This window comes from Stenella coeruleoalba, assembly GCF_951394435.1.
Source record: "Stenella coeruleoalba genome assembly, chromosome: 2".
Lineage (NCBI taxonomy): Eukaryota > Metazoa > Chordata > Mammalia > Artiodactyla > Delphinidae > Stenella > Stenella coeruleoalba.
This window is the reverse complement of record NC_137147.1, coordinates 163,828,598-163,844,190: the sequence shown is the minus strand read 5'-3', so window position 1 is coordinate 163,844,190 and position 15,593 is coordinate 163,828,598. Positions and strand designations below refer to the sequence as shown.

At 39.0% G+C, this 15,593-nt stretch overlaps 1 protein-coding gene across 14 annotated transcripts in view; it reads right to left on the bottom strand.

The window, feature by feature from the left end:
- Nucleotides 1-15,593, bottom strand: part of ABI1 (abl interactor 1) — a gene marked incomplete at its 3' end in the record, with an annotated part of 106,164 nt that overhangs the window by 53,772 nt on the left and 36,799 nt on the right. For all 14 annotated transcript variants that reach the window (XM_079914898.1, XM_079914899.1, XM_079914894.1 and 11 more), the window contains exon 2: nt 8,809-8,976. In XM_079914898.1, coding sequence (XP_079771024.1) covers nt 8,809-8,976 — 168 coding nt within the window. The remainder of the gene's footprint in view (nt 1-8,808; nt 8,977-15,593) is intronic.

The window sequence follows — 15,593 nt, the reverse complement described above, 5'->3', positions numbered from 1 at the left end:
GGAAGATAGAACTGACATGGCAAAAGGAACTTTGCAAATGTGATTAAGTTAAAGGTCTTGAGAAAAGAAGATTATCCAGGATTACTGATGTGGGCTCATGTAATCACAAGGGTCTTTAATTAAAAGGGAAAGAGGGAGGCAGGACAGTTAGTGCTGATCAGAGTGATGCCATGTGAAAAAGACTCAACTGGCCATTTCTGGCTTGAAGATGGAGGAAGAGGCCACCAGCTAAGAAATGCAGGAAGCCTCTGGAAGCTAAAATAAGGCAAGAGAACAGCTTCTCCCATAGAATGTCCAGAAAGAACAATCCTGCCCACATCTCAAGTTTGGCCCCAGTGAAACCCATTTCATATTTCTAAGCTTCAGAACTATAAGATAATAAAGTTGTGTTAAGACATTAAGTTTGAGGTAATTGTTACAACACCTCTAAGACACAAATACATACACACACACACACACACACACACACACACACATACTGGAGAGGAAGGGGGGCAGTTATCCAAGATAGTATAACATGTTCCATGAAGTTTTCAGGTACAAAACTCTAAATAGTCCTGGACTGATAGTATCCCTAAAACACTTGGCAGAACAAAACTGTCTAGGAATAATCAATTTATCTTATCAATGTATTACCCTTAGCCTGCAGAGAGATCTCAAAGATGAGATCTTAAGTTGAGCTCACAATCAAAATTTATAAAACACATAAGGAAATAATTCACCATAAGCAGGAGGCAGCATACACACATCACATATGCACGTACATATACGTGCACACATACACAATAAGGCCTCCAAAGAATGTTAATCCAAAAGAGAATGTTAATCCAGAGGAAGGAAGGAGGGAAGGAGGGAAAAGAGAAGAAAAGAAAAGAAAAGAAAAGAAAAAGTAACAATAGATGGCATGAATAAAAAGTACAAAATAATGGTGGTTCATCTGAATCCAAATATATCAATATATAAATGCAATAAATGCCCCAGTTAAAAGAAGTATCACACTGTATTTTTTTTTTTTAATTTTTATTTTTGGCTTGCAGCATCTCAGTTCCCCAACCAGGGACTGAACCCAGGCCATGGCAATGAAAGCCTGGAATCCTAACCACTAGTGCACGAAGGAACTCTCACACTGTATTTTTTTAAATCCAGTTATTCTTAAAAGAGACAAATCTTAACAGGAAAAAGTTGAAAGTAAAAAGAATGGAAAAGTTCACTTTGTGATACAGCAGAAACTAACACAACATTGTAAAGCAATTATACTCCAATAAAGATGTTAAAAAAAAACAAAACTAAATTACATTACCAGAGGTCAGGATAGTGATCACCTTTGGGAAGGAGAGGAGGGGTGGCAGGTGGGAAGAACATAAGGATGATTGGCTATGTTGTAGGTCTTGATGAATACACAGATTTTTCCTTTGTGATAGTTCATTAAAAATGTAGGTTTACGTTTTGTGCATTTTCTATGTGTGTTATACTTCAATAAAAGGTTAAAAAAAATTTTTAAAAGAATGGAAAAGATAAATTCTATATATTAATATGTAGTATAATGATATCAAGACAAAATAAACTGTAATTAAAAAAAACCCTAGAGCCAGAGAATCCTTTATTCCATAGTAATGCTGTCTTTCATCAATATTTTTACATGAATTTACTCAATGGAGGTTTTATAATTTATACTTTGCTCTTCAAAAGAACAAACCAAAAACATTAGAGAAGCTACTTTCATGCCAAGCTTGGTGGGGGAACAGTTTTAGAAAAAATGAACACGTGGGACGGCACATAAAACTGCAGGTGGCTAGAAAGGAAACCAGCTCTAAGGAAAAATAACTAAAAATAGTCTTAGAACAGTGATTCTGACTGACTTCATTTGGATTTTCAAATTATTTCAGAGCTAAAATGTATACAATTTGTTTTTAACCAAGATGGTTGGTTATTTTAGAAATAAGTTGTCATAATTAAATATACTTATTTATATCCTAGAAGTTCTCAAGTATCACTTGCAATTCAGAACCAAAGGATTTTTAAATCTGAAAATTTTTTAGCTCTGAAACGATCTTAATGACAAAATATAGCAAAATCAATTATTCCTGATTAGTTGAAATAAAAATTCCTATGACAGCAAATTTTGTTGGATCTCTAACAAAATATTTTTAGGGATGTTATGCCTTGATGTACATGCCAGATTCTTTATAGATTTCCTCTATCTTTATATATATTATTATGGATTTACAAGCCCTAATGCTAGAAACACTTAGAAAAAGACTTAAAAGTAAACAAAAAAAGTTTCTTTAAAAAATTAAGACAATGGGGTTTCCCTGGTGGTGCAGTAGTTGACAGTCCGCCTGCCGATGCAGGGTACACGGGTTCGTGCCCCGGTCTGGGAAGATCCCACATGCCGTGGAGCGGCTGGGCCCGTGAGCCATGGCTGCTGAGCCTGCACGTCTGGAGCCTGTGCTCCGCAACGAGAGAGGCCACAACAGTGAGAGGCCCGCGTACCACAAAAAAAAAAAAAAATTAAGACAATGAAAGTGGTTTTTAAATAGGAAGCTATTGCCTCCAAAAAGTTATCTTTAATTTATCACATGAATCTAATCATGAAGAAACAAACATATTCATATTGACATTCTACAAACTGACTGGCCTATAATTTTCAAAAGTATCAAGGTCAGGTGAAGTCAAGGGTAGACTGAGGAACTGTTGCAGTTTGAAGAAGGTTGAGGAGACATGATAACTAAATGCTTCTGAACTGGGTCTTTTTCCCATAAAGCTACTGAACAAACTGGCAGATAAGTAGAATGTGTGGATTAGATGGTAATTAACCTGATTTTGATGACTGTTTTATGGCTATGCAGTAGCATGTACTTATGTATAGAAAATACACACCAAAGTATTCAGGAGTGATGGGGCATCATAGCAGCAGGTTATTCTCAAACAGTCCAAAACAAAAAAGTTCTTTGTCCTGTACATGCAATTTTTCTGTGAGTTTAAAATTGTCCCTCCTCCCCCTCCAAAAAAATATTTTAAGTCATCTTTACTACTCAGTGATAAAAATGAGAGCAAGACTTTTTTTTTTTTCAAGTTCAATGATTCAGAGGTATTTAGCAATCAATGTTCCATTAATCTGTGGAGGAACACAACCAAATATGGTTTCTCTAAAATAAGGATACAATGACTTTTGAAATTAAAAAGGGATGGCCCCATTCAAAACTGTTACACGCAACGGGGAGAGGCCACAACAGTGAGAGGCCCACGTACTGCAAAAAAAAAAAAAAAAAAACTGTTACAAATTCTAATGGCCCTAAAGTCTCTGCATTGGGCTCCTCTAAAGAGACTGAGACTTTCCACTATAACTTCCTTCCCTTTTATTTGTTGAATAAATAGACATATGCATGCTAGACACCAGAAATACAGCAAAGGTCACAGTGAACCCTATGGAAGGCAGACGGTGAATAGGACAAATTAACGATGTAATTCTAATAATAAATGCGATGAAAGGGAAGTATAGGACGCTATAAAAACAACTAACAGAATTCTAATAGTATGTGCGCAGGTGGGAGGCAGGCCAGAAAGGGGAATTGGGGAAAACCACCCTTTAATAAAATTTAGGGTAAGACCTCAAGGACGAGTGGGAGTTAGCCAGGTGAAACATGTCTGTAACAATAGGAGCCAGGACACTGACAGGCAGAGAGATTTCTTATCCCTGGAATTTAAAGGTCCTAGGTGGGTTAGTAGTAAGGGATAAGGCTAAAAATAAAGGCAGGTGCCAGGCCTCTTAAAGAAACTTAAATGCTGTTAAAAAGATTTTAAGATTTTTCTTGCAGTCACTGATTTTCAAATCTTTCTGTTGTTCATCCTAATTTCAAATCAACTCTTACACAGAATCTCATTATGTAATATAAACAAAAGTAGCACTGTCCTGTCTGAAGTAGAAAGAGGGTGCTTTAGAACTTTACCAGCTGAGCTTCCTGCTTCCCTAAGTGAGGGCAAAGGCAAAAACAGGAGGAAAGAGAGGGGGCAGTATCAGAAATAACACATGGTGGGCTGTATTAGCCAGATTTCCAATCAGAAACTGACAAACTATTCCAATTAGAAAAATTCAAAGAGCATTTATAACATAGACGGACTAAAGACAAAGGAATGGTGAGGGATAGGGGAACAGAAAGGAAGGTACAGGAACTAGTGTTAGCAGCAGCAACAGCACCCCTAAATCCAAAAGGACAAGGGCAGGAGAGATTACCAGAACGAGGAAGAGAAAGTCACACAGACAAGGCTACCAGGAAGGGCTTTATTGAGGGGAATAATGACTTGTCTTGGGACACAGCCAGTCCACCAGGAAGAAACCAGGGAAATAAATATTCTGAGCTTACCTTTCTCACCGCTTCCGATCTACCCATGTCCACACTGGCTGCACCCTATCTGAAGCCGGAAGTCACAGACGCCCATTGACATAATGCATACAGTAAACCTCCCAGGGTAAAGACCAGCGGGGAGAGAACAGATCAGGAAGAACAAACATAAGCTATCTGTCATGAAGGAGTAGGCACAGAAGTACAAGGAAAGATCAAACCTAGCCTTCTGGAACCAAGGAAAAGGTTTCCATGAGACCAGGACAATTAAGCTGAAGCCTAAACAGTGAGCAGGAGTGAGCCAGGCAGAGGAAATCCGGGAGACAGACATTCCAAGCAAAGGGACTACAGCCACTACAGCACACACTGCTAGAGCTCTGAATGAGGAGGTTTGAAGCACAGAGTGTGAAGGGAGGGAAGGAATGAAGCTAGAAAGGCAAGGGAAGACAAGACCATGCTTGCATCAATACCACACCAACAATCCAGCCTTTGTCCTGAAGGCAAAGTTTAAGGATTGAAATATCATCTCATAGAGGTGGGTGTGGGTTTTTAATAAAAGTAATAGGCACAGAGATTTTCTTTTTAATGGTAATGGTCAATTCTCGCTCTTATCTGTTGACCAGCTCCTGCCTGGTTGTTTCACAAGAACTGCAAGGCAGAGTGTGAGTATGGAGAAGACTGCAAACACTGCCACTATGTAATTACAGGTTCTAATCCACTTCAGCCTTTTTTTAATTCTCCACACTTGGACTTTCTCAGGGAACAGGTGGGCAAAAATATTTTCAGTGACCACATTAAGTTCTATGTTTAAGATTTTGAACCAAATCATTGATAATTCAAAATTTACCTTAGGGTACATTCATTTTCCTTTGAAATGGAGAACTTTCTAAAAACAACAATGAGGGACGTCCCTGGTGGTCTAGTGGGTAAGACTCTGCACTTCCAATGCAGGGGGCCCGGGTTCAATCCCTGGTCAGGGAACTAGATCTTGAATGCCGCAACGAAGATCCCGGCAATGAAGATCTCAAGTGCTGCAACTAAGACCCTGTGTAGCCAAATAAATAAATAAATATTGGGCTTCCCTGGTGGCGCAGTGATTAAGAATCCGCCTGCCAATGCAGGGGACACGGGTTTGAGCCCTGGTCTGGGAAGATCCCACATGCTGCAGAGCAACTAAGCCCGTGAGCCACAACTACTGAGCCTGCGCTCTAGAGCCCGTGAGCCACAACTACTGAGCCTGTGTGCCACAACTATGGAAGCCCATGCGCCTAGAGCCCGTGCTCCACAACAAGAGAGGCCACCGCAATGAGAAGCCCGCACACCGCAACAAAGAGCAGCCCCCGCTCGACACAACTAGAGAATGCCTGCACACAGCAACAAAGATCCAACACAGCCAAAAATAAAACAAATAAAATAAAATAAATTTTAAAAGCTAATGTTAATAAATATTTTAATTAATTAATTAATTTGAAAGAAAATAAAAACAGTGATGCTTATTCACAAAGGACTACAGATTTTCTGAAGTTCCACACGGATAATTTAAAGATTCAAGGATCTACTCCTTGCCAGACCCTAAGGGAGACACTAGGGACACAGTGATGAACCAAACAGATGAGGTTTCTGTCATCATTAAACTTACCTCTAAGAGAAGGAACAGGCATTAAATAAGTAAACAAACATAATCACAAATTTGTCACGTGCCACAAATAAAAGCAACAAGGAAGAGGTGGCAAAAAATATTTCTAGATTTAAAAGAAAGATATCACTGCTCCTTTTTGCAAAAGCAACATCCATGGAGTAGAAGGAGACAAAATCAAACCACAATGGACTGAGGCATATATATGTTTCAAGGAAGAAGATGCCACAAGATGACAGATTCAAGAACTCAGGCTGTGAACTGTCAAGAGAGAAAAGGTAATATCTCAAAACACATGGTAAGGAATGCTTTTTTTAAGATGGGGGAAAATAATGTTGATTGGAGGGGGAATTGAAGAGAGGCTGAATATAAGAGAAAGAATGGATGATTAGCTATGATGACTAATAATGCCAACGTGTTATATCCAGGTGTTAGGCTAAATGCTTTACATGCAATTCTTTATTTCATCTCTAAGGTCAGCTCTATAGCCCCAATTTTGCATATGAGAAAACTAAACTCAAAAAAGTTAGGTTCTGATCAAATCACATGCTGGCAGAACTAGGATTCAAACCCAGATCTTTATGACTTCAAAGCAGACCATACCACACTGTCTCATTCAAAAAATACTTTTCAAACCACCTCTTAAGCTCTGGTTAACTACGTACTGAGGATACAGAGATGAGGAGCTCCTGGGGCACAATCGGTCGGGGTGTGGTACTTACACAGGATGATCTTTACCTTCAAAGAGAGAGGAAGGGGAGACAGACATGTATCGATACCTCAAGTAACTGATACAAGGAGGAAGACGGCAGAGCATAGACTGCGTCAGTAACCCTACCCTGAGCTAATCAGTGAAGGCTTCATCTGGCGCTTATGTTAAGCAGAACAGAGATGAACAAAGTTAATTCCAAGTAAGATAAACAGATTACGGAAAAGCAAAGAAGCACAAAATTGCATGCCGTGTTTGGAACACTTCAAGAAGTTGAGCATGGCAGGAATGTGATGAGAGCTGGAAGAGACCAGACCAAAGGGCCTTTTATGCCACGCTAAGGTATCTGAGGTTTAAACCACAGGAAGTGAAAAACCATTTCCAGGCTTTGAAACAAGATTAGGCAACTGTAAAGACCCAGCAACTGATTAGGAGGTTCAAGCTATAGCCTGGTGAATGGCTTACAGACAACCAAAAGGTCAGAAGATCTGGAAAGAAACTCCCAAACTAACCGCTTATAATCAAAACAGAAGAAGGAGGGTTCCAAAGTCCCTTTTTTTTTTTCCCTGCGGTACGCGGGCCTCCCACCGCTATGGCCTCTCCCGTCGCGGAGCACAGGCTCTGGATGCGCAGGCCCAGCGGCCATGGCCCACGGGTCCAGCCGCTCCGTGGCATGTGGGATCCTCCCGGACCGGGGCATGAACCCGCGTCCTCTGCATCGGCAGGCGGACTCCCAACCACTGCGCCACCAGGGAAGCGCCCAAAGTCCCTTTTTGAAAAACGTAGCCCTTATTCTAAGTGAGATGAGACCAGTCCCCAGTTATTACTATTGATTAGGACAGAACTAAAATATGGTTTAGCCCAAACTTTGTGATCAACAGGTACGGGTTTGGAGGTTTGCTTCCTCAACACCACAAAGAGACTATCTGAGGCAGAATATGGGCTTGGGTGATTCATTTCTCCAAAAAGCATATTGAACAGAGGGAGGATAGCCTGCTGTCTGCCTTAAAACTAAAGAACAGAGTCTCCAGTTTCCAAAGGATCCTCTTTCCCTTGCTTCAAGGCTTAATCACATCAGTCTGCCATCTGATGATGGTTAGGGAAGACTGATACTCTCTTTTTCTGCTAAACATGCTGGTCTGATTCAGGAGCTGTATATTTCCCACCAAGCAGGTAAGAGAAGCAGAGAAGCAACAAAAGCATACACCTACTCCCCTAATGAAGCACAAGCTGTCATTCAGCTTTATCAATGAAACCAAATCAAAGAGAAATGAACTACAATTTAGAACTTCAGATTTATTTTTCCAAACTAACCTCCAGGTACATTCCTCATTCCAAACAAAACCTACATTCTAGTCACCCTGAACAAGCCATCATGTCTTTGTCTAACGCCGTTGCCTTAGACTGGAATGCATCTGCACTCCATGTCAATATGATAAATGCACAGGCTCCCTTCAAACCCCAACTTAAATGTCACTCCTTCAGCACCACCCAAACTACATGCCCACAGGACTTTTTTCTCTATTCAAATGTTTATTAAATATTTCCATGTATTGTATTGAATAGTATACAGACCAACCCCTCCTAAACAGAAATTTTAACAAACACTTACTGAATGCTAAGCATATGGCAGGTTTAGTGCTAGGTTCTAGAATTTTTTAAATTGAATAACAATACAATCTGCTGCCTTTCAAAAACTCCCCAACTACAATAAAAAACATACATAGTAAAGGTAGCATTTAGGGTAAATGGATAAGGAAAAAAAGAGAAAAAAGACCAGAATGAAAATCAATGCAATGGATGAAAATCAATTATACCACACACTCTTCCATAAAACTGAAGAGGAGGGAATACTGTCCAACATATTTTGTAAGACCAGCACTACACTAACACCAAAACCACAGACCAATAACCACTGGTATGTATATTTTACCAAACACACACAAAAACTTTAAAAAAAAAGAAGAGTAGGCTTACTGAACCCAAAGCTAAAGCTGAAAGCGGTAATGACTAGTCAGTCAGTAAGAAAATGAGTAAGGACTCCATATTTCTAGGCTACCTATTGATACTATATTGCCAGTTAATTAAATGTGAATTTAAAGCTTTTTACAAGCTGTTACCTGTGAGATATGATTGATGGAAGACTCCATTCTCCGAAGCTGAGAGGCCTGGATGTCCAGCAACTGGAGTACATTGTTAGCCAATGCATTTATTTGATAAGCAACACTAGCTAGGGATTGGGTTGTGTAGGCTTTGGTCTCTTCTAAAGCTTTTCTCTTGTCTGTAGCCTGAAATAAGAACAAAAACAACCAATATTTATTTAGGTTAACATTCATTAAACATCTGTTCTATAGAAAGGTAGAGTTATAATTTATATTTTTTAATAGAAAAGCCCAACTGAATCAAAAAATTTATCGGACCTGTCTGATGAACCACAAAGCACTCTACCCTTGGACCCTAATAAAGGCGCGTGCCTCAGGTCCTACTGCTCACTCTCTGCCTGCACCCTGCACTGACCTCGCCACGTGTCCCCTCAAGGCATGCTGTGTATCTCCTCCAGGACCTGTGAGTAATAAATGTCTCTATTTCACTTTCCCTTCCAGTCTTTTGTTGAACCTTGAGCTCACCATCCATGACACCCTGGGGCTCTAATTAACAAATGTTAATTTAACAAAAAAATCACATCTACTAGTCCAGTGATATGGACTATAAATCCATTCTACCTTACATTCCTGTTTACATTAATCACCATCAGAAATCCAAACCCCCCATTAACCATTACAACCAAGCTTCTCATCTCCACAAAAACTACTGTAAATCTTATGACCCCACCCTTTACCCATCCATTCTTCCCAAACTCTAGTACACAAGTCAGAGTCAAACAGTAAGAAATGTTCAGAGACAAAGTTCAGAGCAAAATTCAAATACAAGTGATAAACTCTGGGGGGCAGGGGGAGGTGGAGGGAATGGAGGGGGGCGGGGAGCAGGGTGGCCAGCAACTTGTATAACAATATGTAATCTAAAATTTAAAAGGCCGAGAATAAATAGAAACAATGGAACAGAGATCTAACAGTTCAAAAAAAAAAAAAAAAGAAGCAATGCAACCACTCTTAACCTTTTTTTAAAAAATCCAACATCGCTCATCACAGACAAGAAATGCAGATGCAAACTAATATGAGATATTATTTCTCACCTACCCATCCAGCAAAAATCCAAAAGTGGGACTGCAAAGTTGTGGGAAAGACTCTCTGATAATACTGCTGGTGATAGCCAGCAAAATTACACATGGACTTATTTTCTGTCCCAGTAATTTCACTTTTAGGAATCTATCTCAAATAATCACTGGCAAAAATATTATGTAATTATTCATTACAGCACTATTTGCAATAGAAAAGACTAGAAACTGATATAACCAGTGATGGGGGACTGGTTGAATAAACTATGGGACCTCCAAACAGCAGAGTACTATACAGCTCTAAGAAGGAACGTTGAGGGATGTCGTTATTACCACTACACTCGATCTCCAGAATATTGCTAAGGTGAAAAAAAAAAAGATAGAAAATAAAAATGTTTATTGAATGCTATTACTTAAGAAATGGGGAAAGATAAATATATGTTTTTATTTTTTAAGAAAAAAGGATAAAACATAACATCTTTAAAAAATAATTACATATGGGGTCGGGGGTAAATAGGTTGGCGAGAACATGGATAAGATTCTTTAAACATACCTTGTTTTTAGATTTGTTTTTGGAACTATGTAAATAATTCATACAATTATAACAAAATTAAATTTTAAAAAGGAATTTCCCAAAATTAAATGTAAAATTAATCAAATGAGCCTAACTGTGCATCCAATTAGTGGCTTAACCAGAAAGAAAATATCCTAAAAGTGGCTTCAAAGCACAGAAATTTTGATTGTACATTCTTTTTTTTTTTTTTTTTTTTTTTTTTTCGGTACGCAGGCCTCTCACTGTTGTGGCCTCTCCCGTTGCAGAGCACAGGCTCCAGCAGCGCAGGCCCAGCCGCTCCGCGGCATGTGGCATCTTCCCGGACCGGGGCACGAACCCGTGTCCCCTGCATCGGCAGGCAGACTCTCAACCACTGCGCCACCAGGGAAGCCCTGATTGTACATTCTTAATGGAGCTTATCCTTAGGACGAAAACAACTGAAAGAGGAAAACAAAAAAATACTAAAGCTGTTTTCAATCACTTTGTTGCTGATGGTTTTTTTGGAATTATTATCCTGAGACTATTGTTTGTGTAGTGTGGGACAAAGCAAGTCATTACTTATGTTTAAGTCATTGAGACCTGAGATGTTTGGCATAATTCAAAAGAGATTCTGATGTAAGAAGAATGAAGTTAAGAAAAAACTATAGCTCTGGATTTAAACTGAAAGCATTCACTTGAACCTAATTTTGATTTTATCACGTATTATATATCAATATCCTAACTCTGTCCAACGAAAAGGCCTAAATGTAAAACATGGTGACTGTAGTTAACACTGTACTGCATAACTGAAATCTGCTAATAGGGTAGAACTTACATGTTCTCAGCAAAAAAAAAAAAAAGATATACATAAAGTGATGGATGTGTTAACTAAGTATTGTCAATGGAATGACAGCAGATACAGGTGCTACTTCCAGGCCTAGACGTAAAAACTTCCCATGCGTCTTCCGATGCAATGGTTAAAGTAAAATGTAGCCCTACCAAAAAAGTAAAGCTGTATTTAACAGAAACCATTTTACACTGCTTCTATTTTAAATTTAAATTTAAAATAATTAAAATCAAATAAAATTTTAAAATTCAGTTTCCCAAACTAGCCACATTTTAAAGGCTCAAGAGCCATATGTAGATTGTGGCCTTACTGGAGACAGTGCAGTTCTAGTCACAGTTAATTTCCTCTACAGACCATGGATTTAAAAGTTAAATCTGCACAAGAATTACTGTTGTCACTTATTTCAGGTTTGTAAGTTTAGTATCCAATAGTTGGTCTCCCTCATTCTTTGGTGTTTTTTTTTTTTTTTTTTGCGGTATACGGGCCTCTCACTGTTGTGGCCTCTCCCGTTGTGGAACACAGGCTCCGGACACGCAGGCCCAGCGGCCATGGCTCACGGGCCCAGCCACTCCGCGGCATGTGGGATTTTCCCAGACCGGGGCACGAACCCGTGTCCCCTGCATCGGCAGGCGGACTCTCAACCACTGTGCCACCAGGGAAGCCCTTCTTTGGTGCTTTTACTGTATTAACTACCAAGCAGCCTTAGTATGTTCCAAAGGATCACACAAAATGGATTATAAACCAGAAGACAAATAGCCAGCACTTCTCCAAGGAGCTGAAACAGACACTGTTAATCAATTATAGCAGTCTTCCTACAAAAGTCTATATACTTTTAACTAATCACTCTAGGAGCTGACACGTGATACGTAACCCATTTGCCATCCCTGTCTTATGCCACTAATGAAGTTTGCTTAAAATGGAAATAAAAGTATTCAGCTTTAAAGGAAAAGTTAATTATTTAAAAGAGCTAAACTCAAAATAAACAATGTAGCCAAGAACTAAACAGGAAATTCTTTAGATAACTGAATTTTCTGAAGAGCCCATATATAAAACTAGCTCTCTTCTTCCTCATTTATCCACCTGTGGATACCAAGCTTAGCTAGAGAAAAGAAACTTTTCAAGTAAAACTACTCCTATTAAGTCCTTTTCTTGCCCCTCAAGGTGACTACACAGGCAAAATAATCTCGTTTTTCACTCCCTAAAGTGGAAATTATGGAGTTATAAGCAATCTCTCTCATAACTATACATTTATCTTTAACCACACTTCCTCTCCCTCATTCTCAACCTTCACATACGACCACAAGAAAAACCTTTCTACCTCTATCACAAGTAATTACTTAAACCCCAAAAGAGATAGAGAGAACATCCTTGTCATGAGTATGCTTAAAAAGTAATGCAGGGGAAAAAAAAAAAAAAAGTAATGCAGGGCTTCCCTGGTGGCACAGTGGTTAAGAATCTGTCTGCCAATTCAGGGGACACGGGTTCGAGCCCTGGTCCAGGAAGATCCCACATACCACAGAGCAACTAAGCCTGTGAGCCACAACTACTGAGCCTGTGCTCTAGAGCCCGTGAGCCACAACTACTGAAGCCCACGTGCCTAGGGCCCATGCTCCACAAGAGAAGCCACCGCAGTGAGAAGCCTGCGCTCACCAGAACCAGAGAAAGCCCACGTGCAGCAACAAAGACCCAACTCAGCCAAAAATAAAATGAATTAAAAAATTTAAAAAGGAATGCATTCTAAGTGAAAAAAATACTATATGGTTTCATTTTTGCCTGCTTTTTTAACAAAGAGAGAGAGAGAGAAATTTAAAAGTTAATGTACCATGGTCCTATCATTCAAATTGACCTTGTTAACAGTTTAGTGTATTTTCTTCAAAGTCTCTCAAGTACATGTATGTATACAAGAATGTAAAACTTACCATACTCTATAGCTACATAACCTTTTTTCATTTAAAAATATACCATGAGCATTTTCCCATGTGCTATTTTTCTCTTCCTATTCTTTTTTAAAAAACAATTTTCAATAGCTTCATGATTATGGCAGTAACTGATTGTTGCCTACTCTCATTTTAATTCCTCTAGTATTAAGACCCTGATTTTAATCAGGGCATCAATGTGAAAAGCAAGTTCAAATCCAGCTTCCTCTAAATAACCAAACAAGAGATGGCATTATTTCGTATCTGTAGGAATCCAATGGAAAACATGTACAGTGAATTACAAATATCTCCTACTGTTCCCCTGGTTAGCATAGAGTCTTATATATATGTAGAAAGAGTAATATGATAACCCCATGTATCTGTCCTTCAACTTCAATAAATGTCATATTTAGTTTTAAAAATTCACATTTTACTTGGTTTTATAATGCTTGCAAAGTTTTATATCTAAAATATATTAAAAATTAAGTTTCACTGATTTTTAAATGAAGTCAGGACCCTTAGAAAATATCTTAAAATACCCATTTTAATACAGATTTTTTTTTAAGGAAGTTTTTCTTTTTTTATATAAATTTATTTATTTTATTTTTGGCTGTGTTGGATCTTCATTGCTGCGTGCAGGCTTGTCTATGGTTGTGGCGAGCAGGGGCTACTCTTCGTTGCAGTGCACAGCTTCTCATTGCAGTGGCTTCTCTTGTTGTGGAGCACAGGCTCTATGCATATGGGCTTCAGTAGTTGTGGCACACGGGCTCAGGAGTTGTGGCTCACAGGCTCTAGAGCACAGGCTCAGTAGTTGTGGCACACAGGCATAGTTGCTCCGCGGCAGGTGGGATCTTCCCAGATGCAGGCGGATTCTTAACCACTGCGCCACCAGGGAAGCCCTAGATATTTTTATATCATATGAAATAAATACCAAAACATCAATACTGTCATTTTGCTCTAGCTCCACCTTAAATCTGTATTCCTCAAACACTACTACTGTTGATTTATTAAAAGTACTTGTTGGGACTTCTTGGTGGCGCAGTGGTTAAGAATCTGCCTGCCAATGCGTGGGACATGGGTTCAAGCCCAGGTCCGGGAAGATCCCACATGCCGCGGAGCAACTAAGCCCATGTGCCACAACTACCGAGCCTGCGCTCTAGAGCCCGCGAGCCACAACTACTGAGCCTGCATGCTGCAACTGCTGAAGCCCAGGAGCCTAGAGCCGGTGCTCCACAACAAGAGAAGTCACCGCAGTGAGAAGCCTGCGCACCGCAACAAAGAGTAGCCCCCACTCGCTGCAACGAGAGCAAGCCCACACGCAGCAACGAAGACCCAACGCAGGCAAAAATAAAATAAACAAATAAATAAATTTATTTAAAAAAAAAGTACTTGTTTATTGGGAATTTCCTGGAGGTCCAGTGGTTAGGACTCTGTGCTATCACTGCAGAGGGGGCAGGTTTGATCCCTGGTTGAGGAACTAAGATCCCTCAAGACACGTGGTGAGGCCAAAAGAAAAAAAGTATTTGTTTATTTATTTTACAAGTCTAATAAAACTAATCACTTTCTCCCAACTCTTCTCTGTAACATTTTAGCTGTATAATTAAGTTCCAAACAAACATTAACCTATAAACTAACTTTAAGAGCATCATTTCTAATATAGGGCCCAACTATTGCAAGATGTCCTACAGGGAAAACAGAGCCTATACCTAGCACATATCCTACAGTACTAGCCTAATAACATTTCAGAAAAATAGTATGACAAATTAAAATGTTCTCTTTCTTACTTACCTTGAACCTTCTTTAAAGTCTGACAAGAGGATTTGAAAATAGTTTGTTTTCTTTGAGGAACAATAATTTCTCTGTGTCCTAATTGCAAGTGGTTTAATAACCCTGCTTAGGTAACAAAACAGGGGTCTCATGGGCATTTAAAAAAAAAGTTTTAACCATCTTGCTTCTGTCTTTACCTTTCCTCCCACTCTTTGCAGAAATGTCACCACACTGTATCTGTTTAACAACTTCTAACTTAACTCTAATCCAAACTTGCCAGAAACTTTTCCAGTCAGTATTTTTCCCACAGAATATTTCAAATATTTAAGTAAGGTTTTTCCAATGAAAAAATGGAAGATATTTCATGATAATTCATTACAAAATAGCCCACATCTACCAAAAAACACCATATTTCAATGACTCCAACAAAACAGCTATGTCAGAGGCACCATTTTTATGTATCACTCAGAAAAAAACCTGCCAACTCAATTATGTCAGAATGCTTTCTTATGAAGAAATTTTATTTTATACTAAAAGAAAATGCTCTTTGGGATTTAGATGGTGAACTTTGTATGTCACTCTTAATCACAGAGTAATACCAGCTACAGAGCTCATTTTCAAATTTTTCCAACTTCCAAAACAAACTCTTTACATCTTTTGTTTTGTAT